The following is a 21,127-nucleotide window of genomic DNA, read 5'->3' on the forward strand; positions in this document are numbered from 1 at the left end:
GTACTTGAGGCAGGCAACTGCCGCTGATACAGAGAGATTGTTGGCGACCAACGCAGCTAGACACTACTAGGTAAAACCTTATACACAGAACTTTAGCAGTAACGCGTGTTAAAAAAGAACGCTAGTGCTAAGTAGCAGTAGCGCGTTGGCGTAAACTGTGCTACGGATACAATTGTAGCAGTAGCGCGCCTGAAGATAAAAGCGCTACTACTAAAATTCCCACTACTTAGCCGATAGGCTACACATAGTAGTAGCGATCTACAGCGAACAGCGCTACCGCTACTTGCTTTGTAGCAGCTACGCAGAAAGGCGCTACTGATAAAGGAAATAAAATTAAATGGAAAGCAAATAAAAAAGTAAATGAAAATGAAAGAAATAGAAAAAGAAAAGAGGAAAAAATAAAATGTAAAGAAAATAAATGAAAAAGGGGAAAAAAAGAAAGGAATAGCAGTAGCGCGTATCCAGGTACACGCTATAGCTAACTTAGCAGTAGCACACTTCCTGGAAATTGCTACTGCTACTTTTGACTTAGCCGCGTGGTTCGTTCTTCCCCACGGCCACTTCCCCCAAATCCCAACTCCTCCGTTGTCGCCGCCGTCGGCCGCCGCGCGCTCTCCTGTCGCTCTCCGCACACCCTCGATGCTGCCCCCGACCCCGGATTCGACGCCGCCCCTAACCCCAACCTCGACGCCGCCCTCCGTCGCGCGCCCGAGCCCTGACCCCGACCTCGACGCCGCCTGCCCCTCCCTCGCCGCAGGCACCCGAGGTGAGCACACCTACTCCTCCCCCTCCCCTACCTCTGCCTAGGGTTCTTCAAATTTTGATTGCATCAATTAGTTAGGGTTCATCTATTGCATCAAATTTCGGATTATCCACTACCACTTTCCACCCCTAGGTTCATCAAATTAGATGGTAATTACGGCAGTAGTTCCTAAGTACTAATTAGTTAGTAAGAACTAGGCACTAATTAGGTACTAGTTTATTTTTATTTATAGTAAGTTTATTTTTAGTAAGAACTAGTTGAATTAATAGAACTAGTTGAACATGTTACATTTGTTGTTATTTTTTTAGTTAAAGCAATTATTCCCGCATCAACGTCGACGATGCCTATCCCGCATCCTCGTCGTCGACTCCGCGGAGGACACCTGCTTGACCAGATGGGCCATGTCTGGGACTGGGCCCCGCCGGGCTGGTACTGGGAGGCGCTACCTACCGGGGGGCGTAGCTTGGTGAGGAGTCAGCCCGTCGTTGACCCGAACCTTCTTTGGTGGCGGTCGCGTGAGCCAGTGTCGGTCCAGAGGCTTGAGGACCCCGTGGAGGTGGTACGTCACCATGTCAGCGAGGATGACGCGCACGTCCGTCGCTACTTGGTTGCGTTGGAGCACAAGTTCTCCAATACCTAGCAGGTTCTCCAGGGATCTCACTGGAGCTATGATCCTGTGATGGTTCCTTCTCTTTGTGTGTCCACCGCCCGCGCCGATACCCGTCGTTCGTTAGGGTTTTAGTTGTATTAGTGATGTTATATGTATGATACTATTCGGGATGTATTAGTGATAATATTCGACGATGTACGGACGCAAGAGATGATTTACTTTTGCTTATTGAATGCATGCTAATTTGAATACTTATTTATTTTATGATTTGGTTTTGCTTATTGAATGCTCATGTCAATATGAGTCCTATAAGATATTTTGAAATGTATATCTTGTGTTGCTCAAATAGGATATATGCTTGCCAAGTGGCTGGTCATGTTTGCAGGTTACACCTCCGAGTGGCCTATGTTTTGCCGGAGTGTTGATTCATTTCCGTTCCGGCAAATTTTAAGCGCTCGATATGTTCTATTTTAGCAAAGGTCATGCCGGATTTTTCCGTGAATTTTGGCATGACTTGTGCCAGAATATGTAGGAAATATCGAGTGTCTTGGATTTCCGTGTTGAGTATCCTGGTAGTTGCCTTCGATTGATCTTCAATTAATGTTTCAACTATAAGCATAGGAAATGTATGACGAGGAAAAGGATTTCGGTATTTGCGAATACTGCGAAGACGAGCGCGGCATGTGCGACAGAATCTTGCTAGATGATGATAGGCGTTTCGACATCAAGCTGGACGAGAACTTCGAAGTAGATACAGTAAGTCACAACGACAAGTCTTTTTCGTAATTAAGCATGACATCTGCTTCATTTGCTTCAACTTATAATTTAAACTTTTACAATTCTACTAGTGTATCCCCTGCCATGCAAGACCAACAGTGTTCGTATTGAACTACGGTCATATCTATTTACGAAAGATGGTAAAAAATTTACTATTTGTCCTCTGCATCTTTTGCATACATTATTTTTAAGCTAAACTTTATTGCTAAGTATGTTACTCGATGTTCTTCAACAGGGACTCCCGATGAATGTTGTGCCTCATTGGATCGAGACTAAAGGTCGCATGAGAATGGTTAGCTTACGACCAAGACATTCCACAATGCACTTTAGTGCATTCAGTATTTCTAAAAGCAAGGAATGCTTAATAGTGAAATATTAGAGTAAAATTGTGAACGATCGCAGAGAAGTACTAGGGGGCAGCAATCAGAAGCGCAACCCACTATTAGGAGACAGGTTCATCTGCCTGCTCCAACATGATGAAGCAGGAGTGCTACACATGCTTTATGCTATTTTACCTGAGAGAGAGCAGCAGGAGTGATTAGCTAGCTAGAAATGAGTTTGAAGATGATGATGTGCTACACTATGACTATGATGATTAAATAGCTAGTGTTGGTGGTAATGAATATGATGATTATTATTAGCTAGTGTTGGTGGTGATTAGATAGCTACCGCAGCTAGTGTTGGTGGTGATTAGCTAGCTAGAATGAGGTTGAAGATGATGATGTGCTACACTATGACTATGATGATTAAATAGCTACTGTTGGTGGTAATGACTATGATGATGATTAAATAACTTGTGTTGGCGGATAAGATTCAAGTGTAGGCAACATGTGGTGCACATCGAAAGTACTAGTAGTCCAAACTAGATCAAGTTTGTATTAGTAGTATACTTTTGACATGCATCACATGTTGCCTCCACTTGAACCTAATCCACCTTCATTTGACACACTGTTATGGGCATAATGATATAAACCTCATAATTTGTATTGTACCAAAATTTGTATAACTGCGTATAAGTACACTAAAAAAATACTAGTAGCGATGGAGTGTAAACACGCTGCTACTATCTAGATTAGCAGTAGCGCGGGAGTAAACACACGCTGCGGCTATATGTCTTAGCAGTAGTGTGTGTCGAGCGCGCTACTGCTAAGTAATAGCTGTAGCGCCTTACTAGTAGCGCGGTGTCCCGCGCTACTAGTAGGCATTAAACACGTGCTACTACTAGGGTTTTCCCTAGTAGTGAGAGGCTTCCCAGGCATGCTTGGCAGCATAGATTGTATGCACTGGGAGTGAAAACTGTCCATTTACTTGGCAGGACCAGTACACGGGGCATGTCAAAGCGTGGACTGTCATATTAGAAGCGGTGGCTTCGCAGGATCTTTGGATATGGCATTCTTTCTTCGGCATGGCACGTTCTCACAATGATATCAATGTGCTGCAGCGTTCTCCAGTCTTCGCAGGGCTTGCAGAAGGCCACTCCCCACCTGTCAACTTTGAGATCAACAACCACCGGTACAACAAGGGATACTATCTAGCTAATGGTATATATATCCTCAGTGATCAACTTTTGTGAAGACAATCTCGAACCCCAAGGTGAGAAGAGAAAGAGATTTGCCCAAATGCAAGAGAGTGCAAGAAAGGATGTGGAACGTGCTTTTGGTGTGCTTCAATCCCGATGGGGTATCGTTTAAAACCATGCACTGTCATGGGATGAAATGAAGCTTTGGGAGGTGATGACTGCTTGTGTGATCATGCACAACATGATCGTGGAGGACGAGCGTAATGATAGTATCTTCGAGCAAGGATTTGATTTTCAAGGTGACAATGTTGAGCCCCTACACCAAGAACCGACCATGTTTGAACAGTTTGTCCAGTTTTATCGTGAGCTGCGTGATTGGCACACTCATTTGGATCTTCAAAATGACTTGGTAGAGCATGTGTGGGTCACATTGGCGACCAATAGATGTATTGGTTCGTTTCATGTTCATTCAAGACAATTTCGATTTTGTTGTAAAACTATTTTTATTAGAGACAACTTCGATTGGGTTGTAAAACTATTTTAATTTCCAAACAATTAATATTTGGACATGCAAACTTGTTTTGATATGAAAATATGTGCATTTTAGGCCCTGTCGGACGGGATGGGGCAAACAAATGCGGTCGCGCGTTAGGCGCACGGCCACCGCATCCCAGAACAAGCCCGGACACGACCCCATTGCCCTACTCAAACAGACAAAATCTGGGCAAAACAGACGTCCATTTAGAGTCGCTCGATGGAGTTGGCCTAAACATACGGGGCTATACAGGGTAAGCACAATTTTTACCCGGTGTCCTGTGACACCGGCTGTGTCAACGTCGGTCCGCCCCTGTGTCTCGGCAGAAGGAAAAAGAGACGTGCACCTTAGGGATTGGCTGATTATATGCTTCTTTATCGGACTATTATGGATGGATTACGGGAAGATTATAAGCATTATGGGAAGATTGGAGGAAGCTGTCTGGCGTACGTGGGGAGAGGGGTTAGGTTTAGGTCACGTGGGATGGATCTCAACCGATCCTCGTAATTAGAGAGATCTGAATCGTAATATTTCTGACCTTTTTTTTAGGGATAATATTTCTGACCTTAAAAACCAGGGTCTACAAGTATCTGATTATAAGATTGTCTCAACCATAATAAGAGAGATCTGAATCGTAATATTTCTGACCATAAAAACGAGGTCTGATTAGAAGATTGAATCAAAACTTTCTCCGATTAGATCTCAACCATTATAATTCTAGGTTAGATCCAAATCGATAAAACCAGACCCACCAAATTAATGGCCTGTATTTTCTAATATTCTCTCATTAACATGAGAATTTCAGTGTTAGATCTGAACCGTTATAATTCGGACCCACCAAATCAGTGGCCTCTATTTTCAGAATTTCTGTAATTAACGTGGGATTTTCCATGAAGTGCCTAGTTAGTATAAGTAAAAAACCAGGGTCTACTTCTTTTATCAAATTACTAGTAATAATGTACGTGCAATGCACATTTATATTAGGTAGGATATTAGTTGCACGTTATATTAGATAAGATATATCTTTTGCACGTTGGTATTTGATAAGATATCAATTACTTTTTTCACGGGAATGGTAGGATATTAATAACATGGCAGATTTCCTGGAATAGCACTTAGTCAAAACATGTTTATAACCAATGGCAGTGGTGGGTAATTAGAGTGTTAAACGTGTTTGGTTCTCAACATTGAAGCGATTTGAACCGCTAGATAACATGATTTGACGGTCGAGATGGTTTGGATCTGCCCCTTTGGGTCCTTTTATATTGGTATAGATAGATATAGATAAGACTGAATCAAAACTTTCTCCGATTAGATCTCAACGATTATAATTCTAGGTTAGATCTAAATTGTTAAAATCAGATCCACCAAATCAATAGCCTTTATTTTCTAATATTCTCTCATTAACATGAGATTTTCTTTAGGATAGCATTAATATACTTCCTCGTATGGAAAAAGCGATAAAGCTTAACATTGAAATACTACCTATCAAAAGGTAATCTTAGGCACATTTTTAAATCTTTTCAAACATTGAGAATGACTACTAATCTATATAAAGCCAAGCATCCAATAGTTGTTGACACTCATTTGTGTGGCACACCATCCTATTGTCTAATGGCAATTGTAAAGCCGTCTGGTGAGCTTCTCAGGCTCCTCACCTTCCTCATTTGCCTACTCCATCATTGCAACGCAGGCTATGACGTCGACTCGGTCGTCGGGGCGCGGAGCCTATTATCGGCCAATCTGAAACTTGTAGGCGGGACGACGGAGTTCGGTCCTGATGTCAAGAGGCTCGACCTAACTGCAAGGCAAGTGTGCTTGATCTTCATCCTGATCCGGAAGTTTAATTCATCACCTTCTCTGTACTTTTTCTAAAGTATCATAGACAGGAATGTGTTGCACTGTTTGGTTGGGGTTATATATACACATTAATAGTTCTTTTATTTTAAAAGAGGTAGTATACCTTACGTCTGCATATATTGATGCATACACCCTAAGCTAACCGATTTAGTATTAACATGATGGCACAGCCTAGAGACGGATAGTCGGCTCCATGTGCGCATCACCGACGCCGACCATCAGAGATGGGAGGTCCCCCAGGATGTCATCCCACACCCAACGTCAGTGTCAGAGGACGTTTTGCTCGGATCGGCAGGCATGGACAATGCCACCTTGTCGAGCAGCGCCACCATCTCCAAGGTGTCTTCGGACCTGACCTTCTCCATCCACATGAATCCGTTCCGCTTCACCGTCTCCCGCCGCTCCACCGGTGACACCCTCTTCGACACTTCTGCAACCCTCATCTTCAAGGACCGGTACGTAATAAATAATACTCCCTCGTTTTCTCAAAATAGATCAAGTCATACTTTTTAAAGTTTAAACAAGTTTTTGTATAGAAAAAATATATATAAGCATCATGAAATACGTTTTTTTTGACATTATATTTATTTGATACAATAAATGTTTAAATATTTCTACAAATAAACTTGACCTAACCTATGAAACATTGAGTTAGTACAAAACTTAGGGGTCTGTTTTATGGCAAGGAGTGAATACAAGTGTGATGTGTGGTAGGAGCAGCATATTAGCGAGTAGCCAAGTGATGGATGGGCATGCATGCATGACAATTGGAAATGCAGGTACTTGGAGGTGACGACGGCGCTTCCAGCCGGGCGGGCATCATTGTACGGGTTCGGCGAGCACACGAAACGGACGTTCCGGCTCCAGCCCAATGACACGTTCACGCTGTGGAACGAGGACCTGGAGAGGTCAGACCTACTGGACCGTAACCTCTACGGCTCGCACCCATTCTACATGGATGTGCGCCCTGGCGGCAATGCGCATGGCGTGCTCCTCCTCAACAGCAATGGCATGGACATACTGTATGGCGGGTCCTACATCACCTACAAAGTCATCGGTGGCGTGCTCGACTTCTACTTCTTCGCCGGCCCCTCCCCGCTTGCCGTCGTCGACCAGTACACCCAGTTCATCGGCCGCCCTGCCCCAATGCCATACTGGTCATTCGGGTTCCACCAGTGCAGGTATGGCTACAAGAATGTGGCTGACCTGGAGGAGGTGGTCGCCGGCTACGCCAAGGCCAAGATCCCCCTGGAGGGGATCTGGTCAGACATCGACTACATGGACCGCGGCCAGGATTTCACGCTGGATCCGATCAACTTTCCGGTGAACCGTCTCCGGCCGTTCGTCGACCGGCTCCACAGCAACGGCCAGAAGTATGTGGTCATCATAGACCCGGAGATCAAAAGGCAAGCAACGCCTAACGAGGACTTTTTCCTCAAGAGAAATGGCACCAACGTGGTGGGCAGGGTGTGGCCAGGCGAGGTGTACTTCCCGGACTTCATCAACCCACGCGCCGTGGAGTACTGGGCGCAGAAGATCTCCGAGTTCCGGCGGACCATCCCCGTAGACGGGCTATGGTGCGACATGAACGAGCCCTCCAACTTCGGGGCCTGGCAGCCGCTCAACGCGCTGGACGACCCGCCCTACCGCATCAACAACTCCGGCACGCATCGTCCCCTCAACAACCAAACCCTGCCGGTCTCCACTGTGCACTACAATGGTGTGTCCGAGTACGACGCGCACAACCTCTTCGGCCTCTACGAGGCACGTGCCACGCATGCCGCACTGCTCAAGGACACCGCGCGCCGCCCCTTCGTGCTCAGCCGCTCCACCTTCCCCGGAGCGGGGCGGTACGTCGCGCACTGGACCGGCGACAATTCCGCGCGGTGGGACGAGCTTGCGAACTCCATCAACACGATGCTCAGCTTTGGCCTCTTTGGCATCCCCATGGTCGGCGCCGACATATGCGGCTTCAGGGGCAACACAAGCCAGGAGCTCTGCAGCCGCTGGATCCAGCTTGGTGCGTTCTACCCGTTCGCGAGGGCGCACACGGAGAGAACCACCGAACGACGAGAGCTCTATGTGTGGGAGTCGACGGCGCAGTCGGCGAGGAAAGCGTTCGGGACGCGGTACCGGATGCTCCCCTACATGTACACGCTCATGTACGAGGCGCACACAACAGGGGCACCCATCGCACGCCCGCTCTTCTTCTCCTACCCGCAGGACGCCGATACGTACGGCGTGGACAAGCAGTTCCTGCTCGGGCGCGGCGTGCTTGTATCTCCGGTGCTACAGCCGGGTGCCACCACCGTCGACGCCTATTTCCCGGCAGGCCGGTGGTTCAGCCTCTATGACCACAACTACCCCCGCACGGTGGACACGCGGACCGGCAAGCGTGTTACACTCCAGGCACCAGTGGACTCGGCGAACGTCCACCTCGCTGGCGGCAACATCCTACCGCTGCAGCAGCCGGGCCTTACCACATCCGCCGCACGGCAAGGCGAGTTCCACCTCCTTGTGGCACTCGCGGAGAACGGCATGGCCAGCGGGGAGCTGTTCTTGGACGATGGCGAGTCGACCGAGATGGGCGGGGTGGGAGGCAACTGGACCCTGGTGAAATTTAGCTGCAGCACGGAGGAGAGCAAGGGCATCATCACGACCACGGTGAGTTCCCATGTGGTGCACAACTCATACACGCCGAGTCGGGCGCCGGTGATCGGCAAGGTGGTCTTCATGGGGCTCCAGTCGCCAGCAAAGGGGTTCACTATCTATGTGAACAACGTTGAGCTCAAGGCAGCCCGCACCAAGTCCCGGACGAGTGGAGCGCTTAGCGTCAGTGGCCTGTCGCTGGCCATTGGAAAGGAGTTCAAGATCAAGGTCGTCATGTCCCATTAACGATCTTGATACAATTTTTTCATAATTATTATTTTATATCTGAAATACTGAATAAAAAGTTTGAGAAATTTGAAGGTTATTATCATTTGCGGGTTCTAAGATTATTTATTGTCCTTGGCCGTTCATCTAGCATCTCCCACTCATCTCAGAGAAGTAAATCCTTGTATTTAACTAACTCCAAAAGTAAGGCGGTTAATCACAAGATCCATCTTGATTTGAAATTGCTCCTTCGCATTTTTTTTGGGAGGCAATTGTATGTTCTTTTACTTACTTATTACTGACTACTACTAGGAGATCCTTTTTTTGTCAAATTACTACTAGGACATTTTCTTTTTGTCAAATTACTACTAGGACATCTTTGAACGTGCATAGCACACATGAAGGCCCATAGCCATCGTTTTTCTAAGGTTTACAAATCTGCTAAGACTTTCCATTTTTTTTTGCGATGAAAGACTTTCCATTTTTGCGGGGCAATCCCTACGCCACGGCAATCCCTTGCTTCAAGGAGGTGTTGAGCACCTCAAAGGCACTCTTGAATAGCTTTTGTATGCCATCATGGATCTCGGAGCTAATGGGGAAGCCGTCTCCAAGCGAGCAGCCCGGTCGATACCAAATGGGTACAATATCTCGATCTCCCCACATTGCCTTCGGCACGTGAACTAGGAACCGCACTTCCGGGAGCATATTGTCCTGCAAGCAATACCAGGCCGAGGCCAAGACAAGACACGAAGATGTGCAGTGAAGAAGCCAACACCTCGATCGAGCTCTCTACGTATGTATGCACGCACGGGGAGCTGGTTACGCGAATAAAATGCACTCCGGGTCACTGAACTTGTTTAGGCTGGTCACTTTGGTCAATGTATTGAGGAAACAGCTTGTTAAGGGAATCGTACTTGCTAAAACGGACTGAAACGGTCACTGCATACGTTTCGCTCATTTTCTGCGATAAGGAGAAGAAACTCCTTCGTTGAGCCCAGTGTATCGGCCAAAATACCTGATGCCCCCGGTGGAGGTGTTGCAGTAGTACGCCACGATGAAATTGAGCACCTGGGCAATCCCTTGCTTCAAGGAGATGTCAAACACCTCAAAGGCACTCCTGAACGGCTTCTGTATGCCATCGTGGACCTCGCAGCTAATGTGGAAGTCGATACCAAATGAGTACGGTATCTCGGCATTCCCACACTGCCTTCTGCACGTGAACTAGCAGCCGCACTTCCGGGAGCACATTATGCTGCAAGCAATATGAGGCCGACGCCAAGACACGACACAAAGATGTGTTCTGAAGAAGCCAACACCTCGATCGAGCTCTCTATGTACGTATGCATGCACGGGGAGCTGTTGAAGCCAACAGTCCGTGGGGAACTTGTTCAGGCACGCCAACGTGGGCACACGGTGGCGGCCGGACCACGATCGTGTTTACCTAGTAGCAAAAGTAAACGGTCCAGAGTCGCCGTCAAGTGTACATAATATTCGAATTTTTTTAAGAAAGAAAGGTCTCTGAATCTTCCTACTGATTAACAAATTCCTCCACTGGAACCAAACATGAAACATGTAACACCCACCCACCGCGCGCGGTTTCAGTTATATACTACGTACTGGCAGATAGTGGATACTAGCTGCATGGCTGCATTCGATGGATTAGCTGTTAATAATTCTAGGTTCTAGGTTCTAGAATTATTAGATGACTTGATTGCAGCCGCCCGTTGCAACTTGCAATTTGCAAAGGGAAAAAAGCCCGTCCCTTTCTCTTCCTAGCTTGTCCCTGTACTTTCCCCCTGGCAGTGGAACCACGCGTAATGCACCATAAGTCGATATCCATGCACCAGACAGTACTACGAAATTACCTAGCTATATGAATCATTTGTTTTTTGATTATCTCTCTGCTTTCATGATTTAGATACAACTAAGGTGGAGCATCAGAAACGTCACTCCAAGACAAGCAAGCAAGCAACCTAGGGAGTAACGAAACAGGACGTTGATTTCCGGCATGGCCTGGGTTCACTCAGAGTTCATATATACCCTTTCTCAGCTAACGTTAACAGACCAACACCACAGCTCCATCGTCATTAGTCCCCGTGAGCATAACCAGCGCCTAATCAGGCGGCCAAGACCCACGAAGATGGCGGCGCCAAGGATTAGAAAGCTCGTCACGGTGCAGGGAGCTTTGGACTCCGTCCTCCTCCAAGGACACGACGGGCATCCCATCCCGTGGGACGTTGTCGTGAAGAAGCTTGCCGAGCTGTTCCGCTTCCTCGCATCCGCGTTCTCGGCGCTCGTCGCCGGGATCCGGGAGTGGGTCGTGGCAATGGAGCAGCGGGCAGGCTCCGCCTTGGCCGTCGCCCTCCCTGCCGTGGCTGTGGTGGCGCTAGTCGTCCTCTGCTGCGGCTGTTGCAGGTACTTGGTGGGCGGCGGGAGGCGCCGGCCGAGAGGGCCGAACGGGGAGGAGGTCAACGGCACCGAGGGGCCGGTGGTGAGGTACGGTGGCCGTGGTGGCGGTGGGTACAGAGGAGGGATCTTCAGCGTGCACCCCAACAAGCCCATCATGTGCTAGCTACAAATGACGATCTATGAATTATGTATAAGACAACGCCCTAAGCGCATCGTGTGCTAGCTTTTCTTCAAATTGATATTCAATAGACTTTTGTTGTTGAACATACATCACACATCGAATGAATTAAAAAAACAATTTGGAATTTGCGAACTATAGAGTCGTAGGAGATAGACTCCCTATTATAAAATTTACACATATTAGCAGCAATACTACCTCAAAATAAAATACATGTGGTACCGAGGTTCAGAAGAAATAGATGTATGTGCATGTAGTAATTTATAGATCATTCTGCATGTTTAGTCATCTTGCATAATAGGAACTCCCTGGGTTTATGGGATGGTTCTCACTTTTGTCCATTGGATACCCACTTAATTCTATTTCATAACCAGTAGTAGATTCTCCCCCAGGAAGATTTTCTTCGTCCATCTCCATGTCGAGTTGTACCCAAGGATGTAGTGAAAGTTTTCTCAATCTATTTAGCTCATCGGCGACATCTTTCATGGATGGCCTGTTGTCACCACACATTTCTAGGCATTTCCTAGCCAGGTCTGCAAGTCCTCTCAGCAACTCCATACTTGCTTGGCCTTTCACTTGACTCACCAACACATCTTCTAGATTATTCTCCCTCATAGCAGAAAGGAAAATCAATGACAAGCTTCTTGGCTTCTCAGTCCCCTCGAGCTTTAGTGGCAACTGGCCTGTGAGGATCTCTAAAAGGATAACTCCAAAACTGTACACGTCACTTTTGTCTGTTAACTGGCATGTTTGCATGTATTCAGGATCAAGGTAGCCACATGTACCTTGAACCATTGTAACAAACTGCTCTTTGTCAGACGGGGCTAATATAGAGGCTCCAAAGTCTGACACTTTGGCCATATAGTTATCATCAAGCAAGATGTTGGAAGTTTTCACGTCACCATGAATAATTGGGGGAGACGCGTATGAATGTAGGAAGCTGAGACCTTCGGCTGCTTCATGAGCGATCCTTAAGAGAGTGCTAAAGGAAATTTGCAATGCCTGGTTCCTGCCATGGATAAGCTCAAACAATGTACCATTTCGTACAAACTCGTAGACTAGAATAGGAACTTCCACCTCAAGGCAGCAACCCAAGAGTTTAACAACGTTCTTGTGATTGATTTGCGATAAAATGAGCATCTCTTTCCCAAATTCCTTCTTTTGCCTTTCATCAACTATTCCACATCTTTTAACTGCAACTGGCATGCTGCTCTTTATTATCCCTTTATAGACCGTTCCATGGCCTCCTTTTCCAAGTATTCTACTAATGTCAAAGTTATCAGTGGCATGTCTGAGTTCAGCTTCTGAAAATACATTGAAAGCAAGACCTTTCTCTGATCTCATCCTATCAAACAAAAGCAAGCCTCCATGCTCGCGAAAATACTCCTGCTTAACTTTATTCATTTTTCTCTTTTGAGTTGTCATTTGTCCCCAAAAGACGGAGATCATGATGATAACCATCAGGCCAAATAATCCCATTGTAAGTCCTGATAACAACATTAGACGAGAGAATTATTTTTGAGACCAATGGGAGAGAGAGAGAGAGAGAGAGAGTATAGAACATAGTTGGTGTAAATTAGCTAACATTAGATTTGTTTCACATTACTTTTTTATTTCATGACATTGCACAAGAGTGCGATAAAGTTAATGACCTAGCTAGGTGTTCATGTTTATTCGGTCGTTACCTACTATGAAGCCTGTATTTGGGTTGCATGTATTGCTTTCTTTGGCATATTTTTTTCCAACTCGACAAGAACATCGGTATTCTCCAGCGATATTGCGACAAACACCATCCGAAGGGCATGGGTTGTGATCACATTCATTAATATCTGCAACAAAAGTAGCCAAACAAAATAATCTAGTTTCAAAAAAGATAAAGAGACCCTACATCCAATGTGCAATTTGATTGATATTAGTGCAAATATAGATTGTCACTAGCTCGGAGCTAATAATTGGTACCTTTGCATCCACCAGGAAGATAAGGGTTTCCTTCATAGCCATTGATACAATTGCACATGTACCCTTGGTCATTGCTGGAATTCACACACTTGCTATTGCTACTGAGGCATGCATAAGTGCCGGTCTTATTCTGTTTTGCAACATCACATGACTTGATATCTCTCATAGCCCAGTCGAGCACCACAGGCACCCGCCCATCATTTGTGCCATTGAACTTGTTGGTGGTTATGTACTTAGTGCTGAACCTGAATGACGTTGTTTCCATCAACACTGCATAGCTGCACCGATTGAACTTCCATATTCGACTATTGTTGACCGTGCTAAAAAAGGTTGTTGCGTAGAAGTACATCCTCTTCGGTATCGTCGTCTGGGAGCATCCGATACCGGAGCAAGATCCATCAACTAGGTCCGACTGGTTGCGGCATGCTGCGGCACCATAGCCTTCGTAGCCTGTGCCATCACGGTCCGAGATGGAGGCCAAGGCGTTGCAGCCGATGACCATGAATCTGTTCTGGACATCGGAGAGGCGGTATGGAGAAGAAACACCTTCATTGAGCCCCCCGTATCGGCCAAAATACTCCATGCTCCCGGTGGAGGTGTTGTAGCAATACCCCACGATGAAATTGAGCACTCGGGTTGTCCCTTGCTTCAAGGAGATGTCGAGGACCTCAAAGACACTCCTGAATGGCCTCTCTACGCCACCGTGGACCTTGCAGTCGAGGTGGAAGCCGTCTCCGAGCGAACAGCCTGGGTCTATACCAAATGGGTATGGTATCTCGACATTCCCACACTGTCTTCGGCAGTGTGAACTAGGAACCGCACTTCCAGCTGGGGCATATTGTGATGCAAGCAATATGAGGCAGAGGCCAAGCTGCAACAACGCTTGCATATTCTTCTGCTGGAGAGTCAATAAATGTGACACTGTCAACTAAATAGACACCTCTGCTTCAGGGAAAATAAAAAATATCTTTTCTTCGAAAAGAAAAGAAAACAAAAAACAATCGGTGGAATGAAAATAGAGGCCATGTATTATTTCCGGTGGGTGGACCACTTAAACTCTGCTTCCTGACAAAAAACTTAACTCTGCTTTGAGGAACCTACTCATAGCACAGCCCCTGGTCGCAATAACAAAGGGCGCAGGTGTTAAATTTAGCGTTTGCCATTAGGTGTCCTCAGCAATTCAGAGTCTTATTAGGAACAAATAGGCATCCAGCATTCACTTAAATCGAAAAAAAGGAACCGAATTAACGTTTGTACAAAAGACAAAACATGGTGATGAAAAATTCACCTGAAGTAAGGTGGGGCTCAGTGCTCGTCGAGATGAACAAGTATCTCGAGGGGTAACTTCAGGGTCTGCCTTGCCCACGACAAAGACACGGTCGGAGATGTGTTGTGAAGAAGCCAACACCTCGATCGAGCTAAGCTCTCTCTATATGTATGTATGTATGCACACAGAGCTCTTGACCCCAACGGGCCGTGGGGAACTAGTCAAGGCATGACCACATAGGCACGTGGTGGCGGCCGGACCTCGCTCGTGCTTAACTCACAAAAGTAAACGGTCTGGTGGTCATGATGCTCCATTTTTTAAGAAAGAAGAAGCGTCTCCGAATCTTCCTACTGATTAACAAATTCCTCAACTGGAACCAAATGAGTTTAACACCCACCCACCGGAGTTTCAGTTAATATACCTTCAGCTAATACATGCATGGCTGCATTCGATGGATTAGCTGTTAACAATTCTAGGTTCCATCCGCAAAAAATAAAAAACAATTCTAGGTTCCAGAATTATTAGGTGTTTTCTCTCCTTCCACGGCGAGTTGATTACAGCCGTTGCAACTTGCAAAGCCCGTCGCTATCTCTTCCTGCACTTGCCACATACTGTAATAGATAACGAAAATGACCTATCCCTGCTGGCACTGGCACGATACGTAATGCACCCTGCGTGGATCCGCGCACACCAGACCAGACGTGCACAACACTACGAAATTACCCAAAGCTTTACACGTCCATGTCCATTCCTAAAACAGAAAACTTCCTACGTATATGAATCATCAATTTGTTTTTGGTGATTATCTCTCTGGTTTCATGATTTAGATACAACTGAGGTGGAGCATCACAAACGTCGCTCCAAGACAAGCAAGCAAGCAACTTAGGGAGTAACGAAACAGGACGTTGATTTCCGGCACGGCCTGAGTTCACTCAGAGTTCATATATACCCTTTCTCAGCTAACGTTAACAGACCGACACCACAACTCCATCGTCGTTAGTCCCCACGAGCATAACCATCGCCTAATCAGGCGGCCAAGACCCACGAAGATGTCGGCGCCAAGGATTAGAAAGCTCGTCACGGCGCAGGGAGCTTTCGACTCCGTCCTCCTCCAGGGACACAACGGGCATCCCATCCCGTGGGACGTTGTCGTGAAGAAGCTTGCCGAGCTGTTTTGGTTCCTCGCATCCGCATTCCCGTCGCTCGTCGCCGGGATCCGGGAGTGGGCCGCAGCAATGGAGCAGCGGGCGGGCTCTGCCTTGGCCGTCGCCCTCCCCGCCGCGGCCGTGGTAGCGCTGATCGTCCTCTGCTGCTGCTGCTGCGGGTACTTGGTGGCTGGCGGGCGGCGCCGGCCGAGAGGGCCGAACGGGGAGGAGGTCTACGGCCGCGACGGGCCGGTGGTGAGGTACGGTTGCCGTGGCGGCGGTGGGTACACAGGAGGGATCTTCAGCATGCACCCCAACAAGCCCATCGTGTCCTAGCTAGCTTTGCTACAAATTGACAATCTATGAATTTGTTGACCCAACAAAGATTGTGAATTTGTGATACGTGTACACTTTTCCTAGAAAAATAATCGATACATCTTAAGATTGTATTCCTTCGCTGCACTGCACCATTGTAAGTTTCTCTTTTAATGCAGATAAATTATTAACCCTCTTCATCCTCGTTTTTTTAACTGTAAAAAAGATGTGAGTCTACCCTTCACCCTCCCATGCGCAACGTTCCTGGCCGTTGGATCTTCTTTGACTTCTGCCTCTGGTTGTGCTCAGCCCTTGGATGCTTTGACCACAATTTTTTGTTACCGCTGCAAGTTATTTACATCAGTGTGACTCGTGGGCCTTCTGTGACTGGGTCCAACAGCTTGTTTGTGGGTGCACTAGTTCGATGGGGCGAGGGAGCCAATCAGCTCCTATGCTTGTGACCCCTAAAAAAACACTATTGTGCTTGTGTAGGTCCCCATGAGACGCATCTCAATCGCTTGACACGGTAAGGGAACGTGAAATCAGTCGCAATATAAAGAGTTTTCATTTTGACGTATGCAACCAGAATTAAGTTGTGTTATTCTTTCTTTCCTTTTTGAGTTGAAAGTGGTGTTATTTGAACTAACTATATTATGTGTTACAATATATCGTGCTACCTAAACCAAGTGGTGGTATACAGGTGTACACACAAAAGAAAAAGAAAGAAAACATGGTAAATATATAAATAGCATGCTAGCCGGTTTTTTCAAGAACACTCAAGAGCTTCAATGATCATATAGTTGGATTACATTCCTTCTTTACACAATCTGCAAGGAAGGTTGGGATATAATTAATCCATAAACACCTTCTCCTAGAGGCACTACATTGCTTGGCGCAAAGATGTGCCAATTCATTCGCTTCCCTCAGTGCGAATACTAAACGAAACTCCTCTAGATTCTCACATAGTCCTTCTATTTCATGCAGAGTGGCAGCTATCTCGGAATGATCAAAACATCTAGTGCTCCACATGTTCACCACTGTTTGGGCACTGGTTTCAACTATCAGCTTCTACATACCCAAATCGTATGCAAGTTGGACCCCATCTCGGATTGCATAAGCATCCATGGCCATTGCGCTGAGCCCTGCATCATACCATACTGCTAGTGCACGTAGCAAAGTGCCCTTGTGATTGCGAATGCCCAGTCCCGTGCTGCCTTGATGTGTTTCTTCATGGAAAGAAGCATCCACATTGACCTTGATAAAAGGATCATCGGGCGGTTGCCATTTCTTCACTACCTTTGCCGGTTTCACCGTAATCTCCTTGAGGAGCAAACAGGGATCTATAGGACATGATGCAAAAGGATCCACACGGCTATTAATCAAGATGCGCTCCTCATCTTCAACAAGAAAGGACCAAGCAATGGTAAATTCTACCTTGAAGCCGTCAAGTTCACATTCGTGTTGACTAGTGTTGCATGTTTTGGGCACGACAAAGACATGACCTTGTGCAGCGATGTCCCCGGATGGTGTGTACGCTTGAATGAGAACCTTAAGCTTTCCGCCCAAGCTTACAGAAACAACTTGCCTTGACAGGTTGAGGTAACCACATTTCACCGCACACTTTCTTCCAACTTTTGAATCGAGCAACACAACTTCCATTGATGGGTCAGCGTCGTGCTGCTGAGATAGTGAAGAGGAGACAACTCAGACTCCATGTTCAAAAGGATTTGACTTGTAATCAACAAGATGAGCACCAAAGATGGTGGCTTGAACGGAACGTTTAAGCTATTGCATGCATAACTCTAGCGTGCAAGAGTGCTTTTCAATGATGATCGGGCTTAAACTAGCTTCATAACCACCATCATAATAATGGACATAACTGACCAACGCTCTATCTTGAGGTGGCGTTGTTCCCCTTACTTTCAGTTGGATTTCGATGTCAACGGTCTCCTCCGACATAATTGCGCGAACTGGGCCGGTCAAGTATAGAAAAGGATGCTGCAATTAAGCATCATCGTCATATTTTTGCCATTAATTATAATAAAAACTAATCAACAAGGGCACCCTACCGATGTGAAATTGTGAATACAAGAAGAAGAAGAAGAAGAAGAAGAAGAAGAAGAAGAAGAAGAAGAAGAAGAAGAAGAAGAAGAAGAAGAAGAAGAAGAAGAGCATAGATACCGCTTCATGGAGGACTTGGTAGTTATCCCTTGCACGGAGGAAGATGGGGCTGCGACGCTCATCCATGGCATCTCGGGCAGCAACCACGCCGTACACCTGCAGCAGCCAGTCGAAATGTTTCAAGTCATTAACTTTGATGGAGCAGATCTGCACGGTCCTCACGAGGACGGCGTCTATTGGCTTGAAGCCCGGCGTGGAGTGGGTAAAGAGCATGGGACTGAACAAGGCTGCATGCATAGCAGTTAGGGGGCGTTTGTGTCAGAAAATCTATACACGAAATCTATATCATGATGAGGAAGAGAAAGAAATCAGAGGATTTAGATGCATGATGCATGTTTGCTCACTCAGGTCTTCGAAGCTGCTTTTGTAGTTGCCGTGGAGATACTCCCAGCCCCTGCAGAAGCGAGCGAACGCCTCCTCCTCATACTCGGCGTAGTCGACTTGGATTGAACTAGGATAAAATGTTCTCTAAGTGTGACTAGGATAAAATGTTCTCTAAGTGTGTGCACTCAGATGGATGTTGTGGGGGTAAAAACCGCAACAATCCTCAACTCCCCTTTCGGCGGTGAAAATTAATTTATGTCCAATCACTTATTCACACTTGATACACTATTGCTTTCTTTAGTTTACTACGACTAACCTAGATATCCATACTCAACAAACCTCTATTTAGATATCTGTTGTGCATGAGAAGATTCTTTATAGAGATATTTATAAAGATACTAAAACAAATATGGAGACAAAAGACAAACATAAATGGCATAACTTGATCTCTCCATGAATGTGATTTTGTCTTATGTTACTGTTTCTTGGTTTACTTCTAACAATAATAAAACATACTTCTACCTTAGTACTCATGCATTTTAACGATTTAGCTTTTAAAATGTATATATTTCAAATGACTTTTGAAATTAAAATGTATAACATTTAGCTTTGATTTTATTACTGTAGACATGGTTATGTTTTAATATTGTTAGAAGTAAATAAGAAAGAATATATATTACATACTCAAGTTTGAAGTAATATTATATATGATGTAATTGTCGCAGAGGCTATAAAAAGTAAAAATATTTAGTATAAAACATGATTTCTTCATATTAGTTATGTTGTAAACGCCTCTTTTAATCCTTCGGCCCTAGCTCCTGTCCAACCAATCCTACACAATCTCACCCATTGATTTTCCTTCGACGTAATGTATGATTGGAAAATACTTGCCTTCTACGGGAGCGCCTGAACGCCCCATTGAGTGCATGGGCGCTGCCTAGCCACGTCCAAAAAGGAAAGAAAGAAAAATAGAGCAGCGCGGAGACTAAGGAGAAGAGGTGGTGATGGTGGTACTGAGTTTACAAGTACAGAGTTAGCATGTCAGACTTTTAACTTCCATACAAAATTTGTTGTCTCTGCCTACAGCGATATTTAGCCCTATGATATTCACACATTGTACACCGGGGTTCAAGCCTATTGATGCCAAACTTGCGAAGACGTTACAGATTTGTTCCATCAACATTGCCGATGTTAATCACTTCAAGTGACCACTGCAAGTGTATGGTGTGCTTGCTGCTTGAGATTGTGTGGATACCCATTGGAATCCCATCTTACTTCGTCCAAGAGATGACTGCCAGATCATCAATGATGTGTTATGTACTATCTTGTTTTCCTTGTTTAGAAGTTGTCTGCATTATTCTTTGTATATGCACTTGTTTGATGATGCCCAACATTAGTTTAGTTTTGTTGATCTAGGATATCTTATACCTAGGACCCACTGCCATGTCCGAGGTTAATAGAGCCTAGGTTGTGGCTATGTCAATGCGTTGAGTAAACGTTTGATAGTGTCCTTAACAGAAGGAAGGGCGCACATACACTTTCATGGAGAACGCATCTTGTAGGACATGATATGATGTTTATCTCCTTGAGCCGCAAAATTTTGACTGTTGTACAGCCCATAGAAATATCTGCAGTGTTGTAGGACTATAGAGCTACCCTCAGGAGGGATGCTGATGTTTTGTTCTGTGTCAATTTTTTTAGATAAAACTACAAAAGAGTGTGTGATTAGCTGATTTCTTACGCCCTGTAATCTATTGAGTTGTAAATTCAATGTTGAGGCAAAAAGTTTCATGTCGGCAACATGTCATCCCTCTTGTTAGCCCTTTGCAATAACTTGCATTTACTTAAGAGAAGCATGTCATGTATTTGGATGTGAAGCACCAGCATGTAAGAAGTAAGCATGGGATCAATGGAAACATTGGAAACAGGGCACATAGAATATTTCGAGGTTCAGGTAATGCATTTTTGGTTGATTTTGTTATACATATTGAATACATATTCAAACTTTAGCTGAATTGTGTGCAAGAAGATATGAATAACATTAAACGATTGTTTGTTCAAGCCATGCTATTGTAGCAAACTGCTAAGTGCGACATGCTATGAAGTTAATAGTAACTATAGACAATTGCCACATATATTTTTAACATCGTTTGTAACAAACATTGGCAATTAGTTAATAGAAAATGTGGTGCCGATGGTGATTATTATTTTTGCAGGATCCTTTTTTGCATTTGACTGGCCTAGTTCATGCAATTGTGTCGGAGGAGCTTGTTGACATCGAAATCCAACTAATAGTGAAGGGCCCAACTACGTCTGAAGACAGATCATTGATCAGTTATCCTGTGCTATATGATGGTGATCATGCTGATACTTCAGGTATGCTCATCATTGAAAAACCTTCTGCACACTGG

General features: G+C 45.5%; 2 protein-coding genes across 2 annotated transcripts; one reads left to right on the top strand and one right to left on the bottom strand.

Annotated features, from left to right (window-relative positions):
* The first annotated feature begins 5,818 nt into the window (after window positions 1-5,818).
* LOC123042674 (probable alpha-glucosidase Os06g0675700) lies at window positions 5,819-8,959 on the top strand. The gene is made up of 3 exons (XM_044465079.1): window positions 5,819-6,012; window positions 6,235-6,519; window positions 6,844-8,959. The coding sequence occupies exons 1-3, from the start codon at window positions 5,819-5,821 to the stop codon at window positions 8,957-8,959; spliced, it is 2,595 nt and encodes an 864-aa protein (XP_044321014.1).
* Window positions 8,960-11,771: 2,812 nt separating this feature from the next.
* On the bottom strand, window positions 11,772-14,373 carry LOC123042675 (wall-associated receptor kinase 3). The gene is made up of 3 exons (XM_044465081.1): window positions 13,485-14,373; window positions 13,211-13,354; window positions 11,772-13,012 (listed from the first exon to the last, which is right to left on the bottom strand). Exons 1-3 carry the CDS (start codon window positions 14,371-14,373, stop codon window positions 11,811-11,813), a joined length of 2,235 nt encoding a protein of 744 aa, XP_044321016.1. The 3' UTR covers window positions 11,772-11,810.
* Window positions 14,374-21,127: the final 6,754 nt, after the last annotated feature.

The sequence above is a fragment of the Triticum aestivum genome, chromosome 2B, assembly GCF_018294505.1.
Source record: "Triticum aestivum cultivar Chinese Spring chromosome 2B, IWGSC CS RefSeq v2.1, whole genome shotgun sequence".
Classification (NCBI taxonomy): Eukaryota; Viridiplantae; Streptophyta; class Magnoliopsida; order Poales; family Poaceae; genus Triticum; species Triticum aestivum.